The sequence below is a fragment of the Oncorhynchus keta genome, chromosome 22, assembly GCF_023373465.1.
Source record: "Oncorhynchus keta strain PuntledgeMale-10-30-2019 chromosome 22, Oket_V2, whole genome shotgun sequence".
Lineage (NCBI taxonomy): Eukaryota > Metazoa > Chordata > Actinopteri > Salmoniformes > Salmonidae > Oncorhynchus > Oncorhynchus keta.
Genome location: NC_068442.1, coordinates 24,650,769 through 24,666,644, shown reverse-complemented (window position 1 = coordinate 24,666,644; position 15,876 = coordinate 24,650,769). Strand labels below are relative to the sequence as shown.

At 43.7% G+C, this 15,876-nt stretch overlaps 1 protein-coding gene across 2 annotated transcripts in view; it reads left to right on the top strand.

Moving 5' to 3' along the window:
* The window catches only part of LOC118401224 (talin-2-like), a 143,081-nt gene that overhangs the window by 88,924 nt on the left and 38,281 nt on the right, over positions 1 to 15,876 (top strand). For both annotated transcript variants that reach the window (XM_035798561.2, XM_052474935.1), the window contains 15 exons: positions 356 to 542; positions 1,949 to 2,062; positions 2,545 to 2,653; positions 3,314 to 3,522; positions 3,805 to 3,903; positions 4,223 to 4,390; positions 7,184 to 7,478; positions 8,689 to 8,855; positions 9,522 to 9,650; positions 10,971 to 11,084; positions 11,519 to 11,767; positions 11,875 to 12,003; positions 12,132 to 12,234; positions 13,272 to 13,480; positions 13,931 to 14,050. In XM_035798561.2, the coding sequence (XP_035654454.2) occupies positions 356 to 542; positions 1,949 to 2,062; positions 2,545 to 2,653; positions 3,314 to 3,522; positions 3,805 to 3,903; positions 4,223 to 4,390; positions 7,184 to 7,478; positions 8,689 to 8,855; positions 9,522 to 9,650; positions 10,971 to 11,084; positions 11,519 to 11,767; positions 11,875 to 12,003; positions 12,132 to 12,234; positions 13,272 to 13,480; positions 13,931 to 14,050 (2,401 nt within the window). The remainder of the gene's footprint in view (positions 1 to 355; positions 543 to 1,948; positions 2,063 to 2,544; positions 2,654 to 3,313; positions 3,523 to 3,804; positions 3,904 to 4,222; positions 4,391 to 7,183; positions 7,479 to 8,688; positions 8,856 to 9,521; positions 9,651 to 10,970; positions 11,085 to 11,518; positions 11,768 to 11,874; positions 12,004 to 12,131; positions 12,235 to 13,271; positions 13,481 to 13,930; positions 14,051 to 15,876) is intronic.

The following is a 15,876-nucleotide window of genomic DNA, read 5'->3' as shown; positions in this document are numbered from 1 at the left end:
GGCATCATATCACTCCCTGCTGTTTAGGTGCGAATGAACTCATGTTTTTGTTCTCAGCACAGAACATAATTGCTGCCTCTCAAAATAAGCAGTAATTAACCAATAGTGAGTGTGGCATCTGTTTACAAGGGCAGGAAAACAGCGCTTTTCATGTCTTTCAGTGCCTATCGTCGCTAACTCACTATAAAGGTTTTGGTACTACTGTCCCATTGTTAGGGAGAAAATACTGAGCATCGACTTCAACCTTGTCAGAGGTTGTCTTGTAAAGGTCTGAATCTCTCTCTCTCTTTCCATCACTCTTTCCATATCTCTGTCTCTGTCTCTTTCTCTCTCTCTCCCTCCTTCCCTCATCCAGGTCCACCATCCTACAGCAGCAGTTCAACAGGGTGGGTCGTGTGGAGCATGGTTCGGTAGCACTGCCAGGTATCATCCGCTCTGGGTCCATCGGCTGCCCTGACAACACCTTCAACATGGGCACCATGCCCTCTGCCCAGCAGCAGATCACCACAGGGCAGATGCACAGAGGACACATGCCCCCACTGGTGAGCATGCCCCTGGCACCCATGCCAATGACACACAGTAGGAGCAGTGATGTGCAGAGAACCTTGCTTACACCATCACTAACTGTGATCTTATCTTTGTTTGTGTATAAAAATCTGTACTTTCTGTGTGTGCAGTTGAAGTCGGAAGTTTACATGCGTTTAGATTGGAGTCATTAAAACTTGTTTTTCAACCACTCCACAAATTTCTTGTTAAAAACTATAGTTTTGGCAAGTCGGTTAGGACATCTACTTTGTGTATGACACAAGTAGTTTTTTCAACAATTGTTTACAGACAGATTATTTCACTTATAATTCCCTGTATCACGATTCCAGAGGGTCAGACGTTTACATACACTAAGTTGACTGTGCCTTTTAAACAAGCTTCCTTGGAAGCTATTTCCAAATGCCTGAAGGTACCACGTTCATCTGTACAAACAATAGTACAAAAGTATAAACACCATGGGACCACGCAGCCATCATACCGCACAGGAAGGAGACACGTTCTGTCTCGTATAGATGAACATACTTTGGTGCGAAAAGTGCAAATCAATCCCAGAACAACAGCAAAGGTCCTTGTGAAGATGTTGGAGGAAACGGGTACAAAAGTATCTATATCCACAATAAAACGAGTCCTATATCGACATAACCTGAAAGGCCGCTCAGCAAGGAAGAAGCCTCTGCTCCAAAACCGCCATAGAAAAGCCAGACTACGGTTTGCAACTGCACATGGGGACAAAGATCATACTTTTTGGAGAAATGTTCTCTGGTCCGATGAAACGAAAATATAACTGTTTGGCCATAATGACCATTGTTATATTTAGAGGAAAAAGGCGGACTCATGCAAGCCGAAGAACACCATCCCAACCGTGAAGCACAGGGGTGGCAGCATCATGTTGTGGGGGTGCTTTGCTGCAGGAGGTACTGGTGCACTTCACAAAATAGATGGTATCATGAGGCAGGAAAATTATGTGGATATATTGAAGCAACATCTCAAGACATCAGTCAGGAAGTTAAAGCTTGGTCACAAATGGGTCTTCCAAATGGACAATGACCCCAAGCATACTTTCAAAGTTGTGGCAAAATGGCTTAAGGACAACAAAGTCAAGGTATTGGAGTGGCCATCACAAAGCCCTGACCTCAATCCTATAGAACATTTGTGGGCAGAACTGAAAAAGCGTGTGCGTGTAAGGAGGCCTACAAACCTGACTCAGTTACATCAGCTCTGTCAGGAGGAAGGGGCCAAATTTCACCCAACTTATTGTAGGAAGCTTGTGGAAGGCTACCCAAAACATTTGACCCAAGTTAAACAATTTAAAGTGAATGCTACCAAATACTAATTGAGTCTATGTAAATGTATTTGGTTAAGGTGTATGTACATTTCAGACTTCAACTGTATGTATTGTCAGAGCTTGGCCCAGCAGGCCCTGATGGGGACCATTAACACCAGTATGCAGGCGGTGCAGCAGGCCCAGGCTGATCTGGGGGAGGTAGATAACCTGCCGCCACTGGGCCAGGACATGGTGAGTTCCCACCTCCCATTTACTAGACTAATCCCCCTTTATACACTACAGCCACTACATCTCACCATTCAAAACTGTTCCAATACTCAGAATCTTTTGGTCCATGCATTCTGGTCAGTGAAGATTAATTTGTTCTTTTAGTGTGTTTTTGGAAAATATATTAAATTATTAATCCCATTGAATGTATTTATTTTTTTAAAGATGCAATTTTGGCGTTTTCCCTCTGTATTGATTTGTTAAGTGTAGAGATACTCTTTTTTTTTTTAAGTCCATTTGAACTCCCATGTTCCACGTGTAATTAGGTGGTGGAAATTGACTGTAAATATGGAAGATGTACTTTAAAGCTCGAGACTGGTGCTTCAAAAGCTGTAGGAGTTGTGAAGAAGCGCTAGTCCTTTAATCACTGATAGTAAAGTTTATCTGGGTTGAAAATCTCCTACTGTGATGAAAGCCAATACCCATCCTTCTCCCTCTCCTGAAAGGCGTCCAGAGTTTGGGTTCAGAACAAAGTGGATGAGTCCAAACATGAAATCCACTCTCAAGTAGATGCCATAACCGCCGGAACGGCATCTGTGGTCAATCTTACAGCAGGTGAGTGCAAGAGGTTACCTAGGGACATTTTGAGTTGTCTGTTATTTTTGCACTGGAATCCTTTTCTGACAAAAGGCCTCTAGTCCTCTAGCTTGAGAGAAAAAAATAATAGGCGCTCATCTTCAAGGGCAAAACCCATAGGGATAGAATCAATACACACATTTTCCTAGCCAATGTGGAATGCCCAGAGAGGAGGGGCTCTGAGTTCCCTTTACATAATGGAGCATTTACCATTTGCCATAATACATTTTTCCATTGATGGAATAAATAGTTAGCGTGTTGTCTTGAATCTGAACTGGCTGGCAGCCTCTCCCTGCCTTCTGGCTGGAGCTGTGCCATGCTGCTCCACACTGCTCCCTGCCAGCCGTTCGATAAGTTTTCATCTTTCCCAGCCATCTGTTGGATGGCACTGAGGCTCCCTGTTATCATCCAGTAGAACCTTTTACCTCTCCACAAATAACTATCACTTCTCTCTTTCTCTGTACTTATCTCTGCTGTACCATATCCAATGTGTTTTCATTATGATAGTGACACGGGTGTGTGTATTATAACACCACCCAGGTTGCTGATTTGTGGTTTGGGCTGAGAGAGAAGAGATGTTGTCAGAGGTAGAGCAGAAGGCACTGGAAAGGGTTAACAAGGACTTTCTCTCTTCCCCAGGTGACCCCACAGACACAGACTACACAGCGGTGGGTTGTGCTATCACCACCATCTCCTCCAACCTGACAGAGATGTCTAGGGGGGTGAAGCTGCTGGCAGCGCTGGTGGAGGACCAGGTGGGCAGTGGGCAGAACCTGATGGGAGCTGCCAGGACCCTGACAGGGGCCGTCTCTGACCTGCTCAGGTCTGTGGAGCCAGCGGCTGGAGAGGTACAGACGCAACACAGCACTGTTCTACCCATCACATCTGTTCTATTCTCATATATTGATGTGTACTGCCTTTTTAACAAGTCCACTAGTCTGTTTCTATAGTATGTTTTCTAAAACGGTTGAAGGACACAATAATTATGTGTCCTGTAGATATAATCACTGGGAGCTGTTTTGATTTGTGATTTGAACTGTGTCTGAGAGCAGCCAAGTGCTGTGATTGGTCTGTGGTGCCGCGGTGGGGTCAGTGTTGTGAACGTGGTGATGTCATCCTCTCCCATTCAGCCCAGACAGACGGTGCTGACTGCAGCAGGAAGTATAGGCCAGGCCAGTGGGGACCTGCTGCGTCACATGGGGGAGGGCGAGACTGACGAGAGGTTTCAGGTTGGACTGCACTTTACTCTGTTTCTATAGCTCCGCTGCCAAATAGGAAAACACGCTGGTTCCCAGTTCCTGTTTAAAGCTGCACACACACTTATGTAATGGTATCAGGCTTTGTTTTCTTTAGCTATTGTAATTGAGTGGACAGCAAATCCCTCACTAGAGAATGCCTGTATTTCTACTGTTTCTGCATACTGACTATGCAGCTATATAGCTACCAGAGTTGAGACCACATAATGGAAATGTCCTTATTCAGTCCGTCCAGTCACGATTTCTTAGCTCTGCTGTGGCTCAGTGAGTGACGGTGATGCATGTCTTTCAGGACATTCTGATGAGCCTGGCCAAAGCAGTGGCCAACGCAGCTGCCATGATGGTTCTCAAGGCCAAGAACGTGGCCCAGGTGGCAGAGGACACGGTGCTACAGAACCGAGTGATTGCAGCTGCTACTCGGTGTGCCCTGTCCACTTCACAGTTGGTGGCCTGCACCAAGGTACTGCTCCAACTGACACCCACACCCCTGTTCCCTGTCTCCTGTAGCCATGGAGGACAGCTCAGGACAAGGAATGGTGATAGGAGAAGAGCTGGCTTACTGAACTGAAATGGCTGTTTGTTTGATTTCTTGATTTCCGGCACAGACTATACCCTATTCTAAATTAGTTATGTCAAGAATAGGATTATCAGTCTTGTACACGCAAGCATTTCGCTACACTCGCATTAACATCTGCGAAACATGTGTATATGACAAATACATTTCATTTGATGTGTCCCGAGGCCAGTGGTCAACAACCTCCAAATCATTCCTAATTGCTCATCAAACATTTCTTTAAGAAACCCACGATAAAGCCTTGCATTCCTATTTCGTCTGTTGCGCTGTTGGTGGTAGGTGCACCAAATTCAGCTACCGGGTAGGCGAAGTGTTCCCATTTTGAACCATTTCATGTGTCTGAAGTTAATTAATTCTGCCTTCTTCGTGGGCCCTGAGAGCAAATCAAGTGCATCTATTGGTCTACCACTGGCCAATCTGATATGTCAGATTACAGTCTGCAGCTTCCTCAAGCTCACAGAAAAGTTGACAGTGACATTTCTAAACTTTTTCAACCATGGCTAGAGAGAAAAGCTGCTGTTTCAATGAGTTAATTTTTAAGTTGTGCTACAACCAGCACTGCAATGAATGAGTAGGAAAGTGTATCGATAGGCTTACGTTGTTATTAGCAGCTTGGGTCTTTTTTTATATTGAGTAAAATCAGTTTCAGCTGAGGGAGGGAGAGCAGAGTCTTGTTGAGAGATGGACCCTCTGCTACTCTCTCCCTCTGTTGAGAGTCACCATCAGATGCATTGCAGGAACAAGCCCAGTTAAATAAAAATATAAAAGCAACTTATTTAAATGTATGCTCACTCAGCTGTGCCTCACAATTAATACAACAACTGATCTATTATTGGTGTGATCAAATACGTTTTGAAATATAATTTTTAAATGGTCTCTGAAGAACAGCAATGCAATGGCAGGGCAATTCAACCATAACCAATATGTAATAGTGATAATGTATTGAGCATATAGCCTACTGCACAAACCTCATTGCTAAAGAACTGTTTTTAATAGGTTAATGTTGCATAGGCTTTTTATTTTATTATCTGAGTGATATACAGTGGGGCAAAAAAGTATTTAGTCAGCTACCAATTGTGCAAGTTCTCCCACTTAAAAAGATGAGGCCTGTAATTTGCATCATAGGTACACTTCAACTATGACAGACAAAATGAGAAAGAAAAAAAAATCCAGAAAATCACATTGTAGGATTTTTTTATGAATTTATTTGCAAATTATGGTGGAAAATAAGTATTTGGTCACCTACAAACAAGCAAGATTTCTGGCTCTCACAGACCTGTAACTTCTTCTTTAAGAGGCTCCTCTGTCCTCCACTCGTTACCTGTATTAATGGCACCTGTTTGAACTTGTTATCAGTATAAAAGACACCTGTCCACAACCTCAAACAGTCACACTCCAAACCCCACTATGGCCAAGACCAAAGAGCTGTCAAAGGACACCAGAAACAAAATTGTAGACCTGCACCAGGCTGGGAAGACTGAATCTGCAATAGGTAAGCAGCTTGGTTTGAAGAAATCAACTGTGGGAGCAATTATTAGGAAATGGAAGACATACAAGACCACTGATAATCTCCCTCGATCTGGGGCTCCACGCAAGATCTCATCCCGTGGGGTCAAAAGGATCACAAGAACGGTGAGCAAAAATCCCAGAACCACGCGGGGGACCTAGTGAATGACCTGCAGAGAGCTGGGATCAAAGTAACAAAGCCTACCATCAGTAACACACTACGCCGCCAGGGACTCAAATCCTGCAGTGCCAGACGTGTCCCCATGCTTAAGCCAGTACATGTCCAGGCCCGTCTGAAGTTTGCTAGAGAGCATTTGGATGATCCAGAAGAAGATTGGGAGAATGTCATATGGTCAGATGAAACCAAAATATAACTTTTTGGTAAAAACTCAACTTGTTGTGTTTGGAGGACAAAGAATGCTGAGTTGCATCCACAGAACACCATGCCTACTGTGAAGCATGGGGTTGGAAACATCATGCTTTGGGGCTGTTTTTCTGCAAAGGGACCAGGACGACTGATCCGTGTAAAGGAAAGAATGAATGGGGCCATGTATCGTGAGATTTTGAGTGAAAACCTCCTTCCATCAGCAAGGGCATTGAAGATGAAACGTGGCTGGGCCTTTCAGCATGACAATGATCCCAAACACACTGTCCGGGCAACGAAGGAGTGGCTTCGTAAGAAGCATTTCAAGGTCCTGGAGTGGCCTAGCCAGTCTCCAGATCTCAACCCCATAGAAAATCTTTGGAGGGATTTGAAAGTCCGTGTTGCCCAGCAACAGCCCCAAAACATCACTGCTCTAGAGGAGATCTGCATGGAGGAATGGGCCAAAATACCAGCAACAGTGTGTGAAAACCTTGTGAAGACTTACAGAAAACGTTTTACCTCTGTCATTGCCAACAAAGGGTATATAACAAAGTATTGAGAAACTTTTGTTATTGACCAAATACGTATTTTCTGGATTTTTTTTTCTAATTTTGTCTGTCATAGTTGAAGTGTAGGCCTCTCTCAATTTTTTAAGTGGGAGAACTTGCACAATTGGTGGCTGACTAAATACTTTTTCGCCCCACTGTATCTTGGTTTGCATTTTGACTCAGAAAGTGATCTTGACTCTTTAAATGTGTTGTATTTTGAGAGTGGCCACTAGAGATTGACTGTGGACTTTGTTTGTCCAGGTGGTGAGCCCCACCATCAGTTCCCCGGTGTGCCAGGAGCAGCTGGTTGAGGCAGGGAAGCTGGTGGATCGCTCGGTGGAGAACTGTGTCGAGGCCTGTCTGGCGGCCACAGACGAAGGTGAGCTGCTGAAGCAGGTGGGTGCCGCGGCCAACACAGTGAGCCAGGCACTCAGTGACCTGCTGCAGCACGTACGCCACTATGCCAGCTGTGGTGAGCCCATCGGACGTTACGACCAGGCCACAGACACCATCATGACCGTCACTGAGAGCATCTTCACCTCCATGGGTGACGCAGGTGAGCTCTGGGAGAGGAGGGGAGGGGCGGGTAGGGTTGATAAGGGGAGACATTCCTGGTCAGTTCTGGCTTCAAGCAGTTTGAGTTTAAAAAGTTTAGCTAGCTATTATCCAAGGACTTAATTCTTACTTACTATCACTGAAGTAGGTACCAGTATCTAGCCTGTGTTTCTTGTATTTTTTTCTCAAGACTTTCACTGAGGTTGTTCCCCTGTATTTTGAGTGAGTGGGACCAAAGATGTTGTCAGGTTATGGTTTATATTAACTGACCTTCAAAACTCTGCCGTTGAAATATTTTCAAAGCCTGAAGTATTTGTTATGGTTCGCCGATGAGTCTAAAGAATTCCTAACCCCAGCCAATCCTCAAGGGGTTGTAGAAAACATGTAATTGAAAACCACTACAGAGCTTCAAATCTGGTCTCAATCACTGTTCAATGGGGCTTTGAAACTTAAAAGAAAACATATGACCTGAACATTTTTGGAGGGCTAAAGGGATACTTCGAGATTTTAGCAATGAGGCCCTTTATCTACTTCACCAGTCAGATGAACTTGTGCATATCATTTGTATGTTTCTGTGTCCAGTATGATGGAAGTTAGAGGTCGTTTCGTAAGCCAGTGCTACCTAGCGTTAGCGCAATGACTGGAAGTCTATGGGTATCTGCTGGGGAAGTAGATAATGGGCCTCATTGTCAAAGTCCCGAAGTATCCCTTTAACATGCTAACTTTCATAAATTATTGTAAAAAGATATTGCAGTAATTCAGCCAAGTATTCTAAAAAGTCCCATTTCACTGACCATTTTGCCTGTAAATACTGCGGGATGTAACGTAGCCTAGATGTCATGTGTTTTATAGTCTTCTCTCTAGGTATTTCTAGCTGTAGGCAAGGTTTTTATAGGCTGACTGGGGAAATATGGTAGCTTCTAAACAGCACTCTAGCAGCTTTCTAGTTCTTTTCTGTGCATTTTTGTGAAGGAATAAAGAAATATATATTTTTATAACCAGAGTGGAGAATGCCAAAGGAGAAACTACTGTGAGTATGACACCAGAAGGTGAAAAGGAAGCCATGTAGTGTATTGTGTGAGGCCCAATGAGAGATCAGCATTCAGAGAATAATCTAGGCCATGTTTCTGTAGTGATAGCACAGTGGGGAGGTATTGATGTCTCTCTCTCTTTTCTCTCTGATCGCTCTCTTTCTCTGTGACCGTGTGTAGGGGAGATGGTGCGTCAGGCCAGGGTGCTGGCTCAGGCCACGTCGGACCTTGTCAATGCCATGAGGTCAGACGCTGAGGCTGAGGTTGACGTGGACAACTCTAAGAAGCTGCTAGCAGCAGCTAAACTCCTGGCTGATGCCACGGCCAGGATGGTAGAAGCTGCTAAGGTATTAAGACGGACGACCACTACACTGTACTTATTCTAATCCTAGGAAGGATTAGTGTATGCCATTTAGTTTATGATATGTCATATTAGTGTATTATCATTAGTGTCATGTCTGCAACTAAAACTGGAACTCCACTGATATCATTTGATGGAAATGAGATGTTCCTGCTGTAGTCTGAGCCGTTGCGTCTCTTTAGAGCTGAAATAATGAAAGGGAAGCACCAATGGTTCTTAATAAGCCCATGGCGCTGTAGACAAGTATAAATGAGCAGGATATTATCAATGTGAAAACGCCAGGCAAGTGAAACGTGTGACACATTCATCACGAATCCACTGCCGTTACAAAGAAGAAATGGGAATCTTGCTCTGACGGTTTCCTTGGAAACTGTCAGAAAACAGACAGAGCTTAATGCCTCTGCATTTAATATACAGTCACAGTGTTGGGGAAATGTGTAGAGTGCCACTGAGAGTATGAGAGCGGTTTTGATATTCCCTTTGCCACTGCAGAACTACGATTGTATTTAGTGGTGTTTTTGCTTGCAAGCAACTAAACGCCACTAAATACAATGGTAGTTCTGCAGTGGCAATGGGAATGGGAATATCAAACCCTCTCTCATTTCTGCCTGCGTGCTTGTGTGTATGTCTGTGTGTGCATGTCTGTTAACAGGGGGCTGCAGCGTACCCAGAGAATGAGGACCAGCAGCAGAGGCTGAGAGAGGCTGCAGAAGGGTTACGCGTTGCCACGAACGCTGCAGCTCAAAACGCCATCAAAAAGAAGCTGGTCAACAGGCTGGAGGTGGGTGGAGGGACAATGACAGCACATTGTAACCGTTGTGCTACCATTGAGACCCTGTCCTGCTGTAGTTTTGTAGCAATCAGCATGTGTCCTTCTTCACAAACCACAGAAGTCCATCCAACACCATGACACACCATTAAAGAGGAGACTGTGTCAGATAGAACTAACTAGATCTATGTGAAGATGGATGGATCTCCCCCCAAGCCTTGGGAAGTGCATAGCAAAAGGCTCAGATAATTTTGAATTAATTTGCACAGATGAGGCATATTTAGCATATTCTCTACATTATTTATTATCCTGCAACAGAAGATGTGAAGTACATTAGTTGTGTGAATGAGTTAATCGTAGTGTAAAGATTTGGGTTTAGCCCTTAGTATTTCAGTCCCTACTGACAAGACCCTCACTTCAGTCATTTGGAGCTTCCACTGCTCACTAACCCAAGGCTGTAATCAGTTTGTTATCATAGATGCACATCTCTCTCTGTCTCTGTAGCCTGTAGTAGTAATGAGTTACACCCCAAACAGGATACAGAGATAATAAAAAATATTTAGAATGTAATGGGTTTAGGTTAACTGAGATTACACCTCCACCTGCCCATTCATATGGCTGAAATCTCTCCTACTGACCACCTAAAGCTTTATTTATCTGTTTAGGTTTCAACACATGGCCATTTGTGTTGTATTCTTCCCAGCATGCTGTGCTCTTGGGAGCATAATACATGTAGTGTGTATGTTTCACCAGCAAGAAAGGAATGCTCTCTCTCTTTCTTGCGCTCTCTCTCTCTCTCTCTCTCTGTGTCTCCACCACTCATCTCCATCCTCTCCTCTTGCGTTTTACGTTGTGCTGTCTGTTTTCCCCAGGACAAAGATAGCATTGTTGTTCAGGTTCTTGTTTCATCCTCCATCCTTCCGCCCACAAAACTTGGAATGTCTTTCCTCTTGCCACTTTCCATTTAGTTTACACTTCAAAGGAAGTCACCTCTGTGTGGATTAATGGAAGTAGAACACATGTATTGTACAGTGCTTATGTATTTTATGAATTGTCAACATTGCATGTTGAGACAATGTGGTACTCGACACAAAATACAGTAGTATGAAAGGTTCAATGACTTGGATTCTTTTGTCAGGTGGCGATGTCCACTGGGAAATTCTGAAATAACTCTTTAGCTTAGTTTGTGACCGCCCCTATTTAGTTTGATCTTTCTGAGGAGCTCAATCTGATACTGTATACAAGTAGTACACTACCCTCATCTATTTATCTGATGTAAGACATTTACCCACAATAAACCTCTGTCAATATATCTCTCTGTTTCTGGAACAGATTGCTGCTAAGCAGGCTGCGGCTGCTGCTACTCAGACCATCGCAGCTGCCCAGAACGCTGCTGCGTCCAATAAGAACACTGCCTCTCATCAACAACTAGTACACAGCTGCAAGGTACGGTAATAATGACCCACAGCAAACAAGATCACTCTTGGATCACTATGATGAAATGCCTACAGATGTAGGATCTTAATTTGACTTATATTGTCATAGCAAAATAATCCTGAAGCAACAGGATTTGAACATTTAGTCCATAATGTGGCTTGATCGGTGGTTAGGCTATTAGCTATTAGGCTACATGAAAATTGCAATACTGTTAATATAATTGTGTGTTAGTATGGGTTTTCAATTAATGTATGTAAATCTCGAAGCTCATCTGCATTTCATGTGTTGCGGAAAAATTCTCAGCAACTAAACAATGATCAAATTAAGATCCTACATTTGTACAGTATTGAACCAATACTATCACTAGCCGGTTGCTATATTGGCAGCATTTATATTGCCGATTTCATTACATTGGTTTAAGCAAATGATATGTGTACTTGTAGGCAGTGGCAGACCACATCCCTCAGCTGGTCCAGGGGATGAGGAGTAACCAGGCCCAACCAGAGGAGCTCAGTTCCCAGCTAGTGCTCATCATGGCCAGCCAGAGCTTCCTACAGCCTGGCAGTAAGATGGTGACGTCTGCAAAGTCAACCGTCCCCACAGTGACAGACCAGGCTGCAGCGATGCAACTTGGCCAATGTGCCAAGAACCTGGCCACCTGCCTAGCTGAGTTGCGGACAGCCACCCAAAAGGTAAGTCCTTTAACCCCCTATCCACAGCTACTGAAGGTCATGTTTTCATACAGCTCAGACATCCTCTGGACTGTGTGAGAAAGGTTTGTGTCTGTGTGCTTCTGCAGGCCCATGAAGCCTGTGGCCCACTGGAGATCGACTATGCCCTCAATGCTGTCCAAACTCTGAGGAGTGAGCTTCAAGATGCCAGGATGGCTGCACACGATGGGCAGCTCAAACCACTTCCTGGGGAATCGGTTAGTACATTAACATAACTAAATCCATATTAGAGCATTTGGAATACAGTGATTTGCGCCAATCATGCAAAGCAAATCTGCAGATGTGTGAGAAGGCGTGACATTGTGCTCATGTGTCGTCCCTACAGCTAGAGAAGTGTGCCCAGGACCTGGGTAGTACCTCCAAGGCTGTTGGCTCCTCCATGGCTCAGCTGCTGACCTGTGCTGCCCAGGGCAATGAGCACTACACAGGTAGGAGTTCAAACAGAGAGAGTGTGCACTGCAAATGATTGAGCAGTACAAGAGCAATGTTTACCTAAACTCAAGGTAGACTCATTTGTTTCTGGGATTTTGGTTAGACAGTGCTAACTGTTCCTAATATCATCTAATACTATGTGACGATTAGCTCAAGGGTCCCAGTAAAGCTCTACCAAGTGGGGTGAAAGAGGATAAAGTAGACAGCAGAAACCCTGACAGGCATTCACTTTCCCTTCACCAATAGATGTACAAGTCTAATTCATTTCTTGATTTATTGATGTTATCACTATTGCCTATGAGGGAGGAATAAACCTGATTGTGTTCTGCTGCAAAGCCGGGCATTTTCTTTAGCCTCCATTCTAGCTCCATTTAGTCTCTCAGGAGAATTGATAAAGACACATTTTTGAATAGTGTGTTCTAACAATGGCTTCTCCTGCCCTCCTACTCTCTCTCTCTCTTTCTCTCTCTCTCTCATTCATCTTATTTTCACTAGATTTAACATTCCATCAGCAATGGGCTCCACTCGGCTGGATAATGCAATTTGATGCGATTTGCTGCATTCCCACATCTCTGCTTTGTGTGTAATAAGTAAAGCCCCAATCCCACATGGTGCCTCGTTCTCCTATCTAACTCATTTGTTTTAACAACAGGGGCGCTTTAGGTTGGGCTCACCGTGCTGTTCCTACTGTTCAGTTACACATTACCAACAACTCTTTCTATTCATTCTGAGCACTAAAGCTGCACCCCTGAATGTGTGTATGTACATATTTTTGTGTAAGGACATATTTAGTGAAGGGATAATGAGATGGAAATGAGGTAGGATTCAGCTTGGAGTTTGGCTAGTGAATAAATCATGATGTAGCTAGCCAGAGGCAGAGTAGGTTGTTTAGCTCCATCTTAAAGAACACTAATGAGACACACTGGGACGTTGACACCAGGTTTTCCATCATTATTTCCTGGACTAGCTTTGTTATTCCAACTCCAACACTTCCACCTCCTTCCTTATCTGTCTGTCTGTCTGTTGTGTGCAGGCGTAGCTGCCAGGGAGACGGCCCAGGCCTTGAGGACATTGGCCCAGGCAGCCAGAGGTGTGGCGGCCAGCACCAACGAACCCCAATCTGCGGCGGCCATGTTGGATTCTGCCCAGTACGTCATGGAGGGATCTGCCATGCTCATTCATGAGGCCCACCAGGCCCTGGTCTCCCCAGGCGACGCAGAGAGTCAGCAAAGGCTAGCACAGGTGAGGAACTTGCTGACTGACTGTATTGACATCTTACTCCTAGACAACTGGGTTCGTGTTCCAAGCACAGTGTTTTCTGTCAGGCTCTTTCCTCTCCTCTGCTGTCTGGCTGATAACCGATTTGTAAACACTGCAACTCTCCATAACAATTATCTACTTTAACTGTTGCTATTTTCTTTCCTCTGTCTCCTGCTTAGCGATCCTCTCACAGGAACGCTAGCTGCCGGAAAACTGCTTATTTGCAGCAGGGCCCTTTGGGAGATCAACATATTGGTTGGCATATGTCTGTGACAGTAGCATAAATTAGTGACATGGATTGTCGTTCTCCGCTTGCAGGCTGATTTGCATTTGAGATGTTTTTCCTTTTCATAGCTGTGCCCAAGTACTGTGGGAAATTGTTCGAATCTGTAATATCAGCACACTGACAGGCTTATCTGTGCTGTGTTTCAGGTGGCCAGGGCAGTGTCCCACTCTCTGAATAACTGTGTAAACTGCCTGCCTGGCCAGAAGGATGTGGACATGGCCCTGAGGAGCATAGGAGAGGCCAGCAAGAAACTGCTGGTGGACACTGTGAGTCCTGCTGCCAGATGCGCGAGGCTGCAGTTTGGAGTGTTGATGTCTTATACACAACCTAAATATAAGGGGTTATAGAAGAGCATGGCAATGCTGTCCTTAACACACATTTTCCATTCATTACTGGAGTCATTAATCATCTGTACAGATGTCTCAAATCTATTCAGGGCAAATTCTAACAAACATAAGAACAAATACAATATGGATTATAATCTGCAGCCATTTTTATTTATTTCTCGGGTAACAATTAAGTGCCTGTTTTCAAGTATTGTTTTTAATTAAAATGGTCAAAAAGAAACAAAAATAGCTTCTTAGCGAAGAGAAATTTCTCAAGCAAAATTGTTGCTCGGACTGTCTGGGAGTGGTCTGAGTGGGAAAGGGGGAACTGAAAACTAGCTGTTATTGGCAGTGAGGTTTGGAACGGTCTTTCTTATTGGTCTTTTAACTAATCAGGCAGGCCAAAACACCATCCCAGCAAAGCAGGCTTAAATGTCAAGCGGTCTTTTCAAATGCTCTTAAACTAAAAGGGCATTATCATATTTTTCACAATTTCACAGTGTTATTCAAATCAAACTTTATTTGTCACATGTGCCGAATACAACAAGTGTAGACCTTACCGTGAAATGCTTACTTACTTACAAGCCCTTAACCAACAGTGCAGTTCAAGAAAGAGTTAAGAAACAATTTACCAAATAAACTAAAGTAAATGATAATAAAAAAGTAACACAATAACATAACGAGGCTATATACAGGGGGTATGGGTACCGAGTCAGTGTGCGGGGGTACAGGTTAGTTGAGGTCATTTGTAGATGTAGGTAGGGGTGAAGTGACTATGCAAATCAAATCAAATGTTATTTGTCACATACACATGGTTAGCAGATGTTAATGCGAGTGTAGCGAAATGCTTGTGCTTCTAGTTCCGACAATGCAGTAATAACCAACGAGTAATCTAGCTAACAATTCCAAAACTACTACCTTATACACACAAGTGTAAAGGGATAAAGAATATGTACATAAAGATATATGAATGAGTGATGGTACAGAGCAGCATAGGCAAGATGCAGTAGATGGTATCGAGTACAGTATATACATATGAGATGAGTAATGTAGGGTATGTAAACAAAGTGGCATAGTTTAAAGTGGCTAGTGATACATGTATTACATAAAGATGCAGTAGATGATATAGAGTACAGTATATACGTATACATATGAGATACATAATGTAGGGTATGTAAACATTATATTAAGTAGCATTGTATAAAGTGGCTAGTGATATATTTTACATCAATTCCCATTATTAAAGTGGCTGGAGTTGAGTCAGTGTGTTGGCAGCAGCCACTCAATGTTAGTGGTGGCTGTTTAACAGTCTGATGACCTTGAGATAGAAGCTGTGTTATGCTACTGTCGAGTAGCAGCAGTGTACAAAACAAATGGAGTGTAGGGGTCAATGTAATAGTCCGGTGGCCAGTTGATTAATTGTTCAGCAGTCTTATGGCTTGGGGGTAGAAGCTGTTAAGGAGCCTTTTGTGTCCTTGCCATGCGGTAGCAGAGAAAACAGTCTATGACTTGGGCGACTGGAGTCTCTGACAATTTTATGGGCTTTCCTCTTTCCTTTCCTTCCAATCTCATATTGTGGAAATATATATTCACAACTGAATGCATTCAACCAAAATGTGTCTTCCGCATTTAACCCAACCCCTCAAACACAATCACGTTGATTTATTTTTAAAACGTAAACAAATATTTTGTGATATCCAATTTGTAGTGACAGTCTTGTCACATCGCTGCAACTCCCGTACAGACTCGGGAGAGGTGAACCCGGA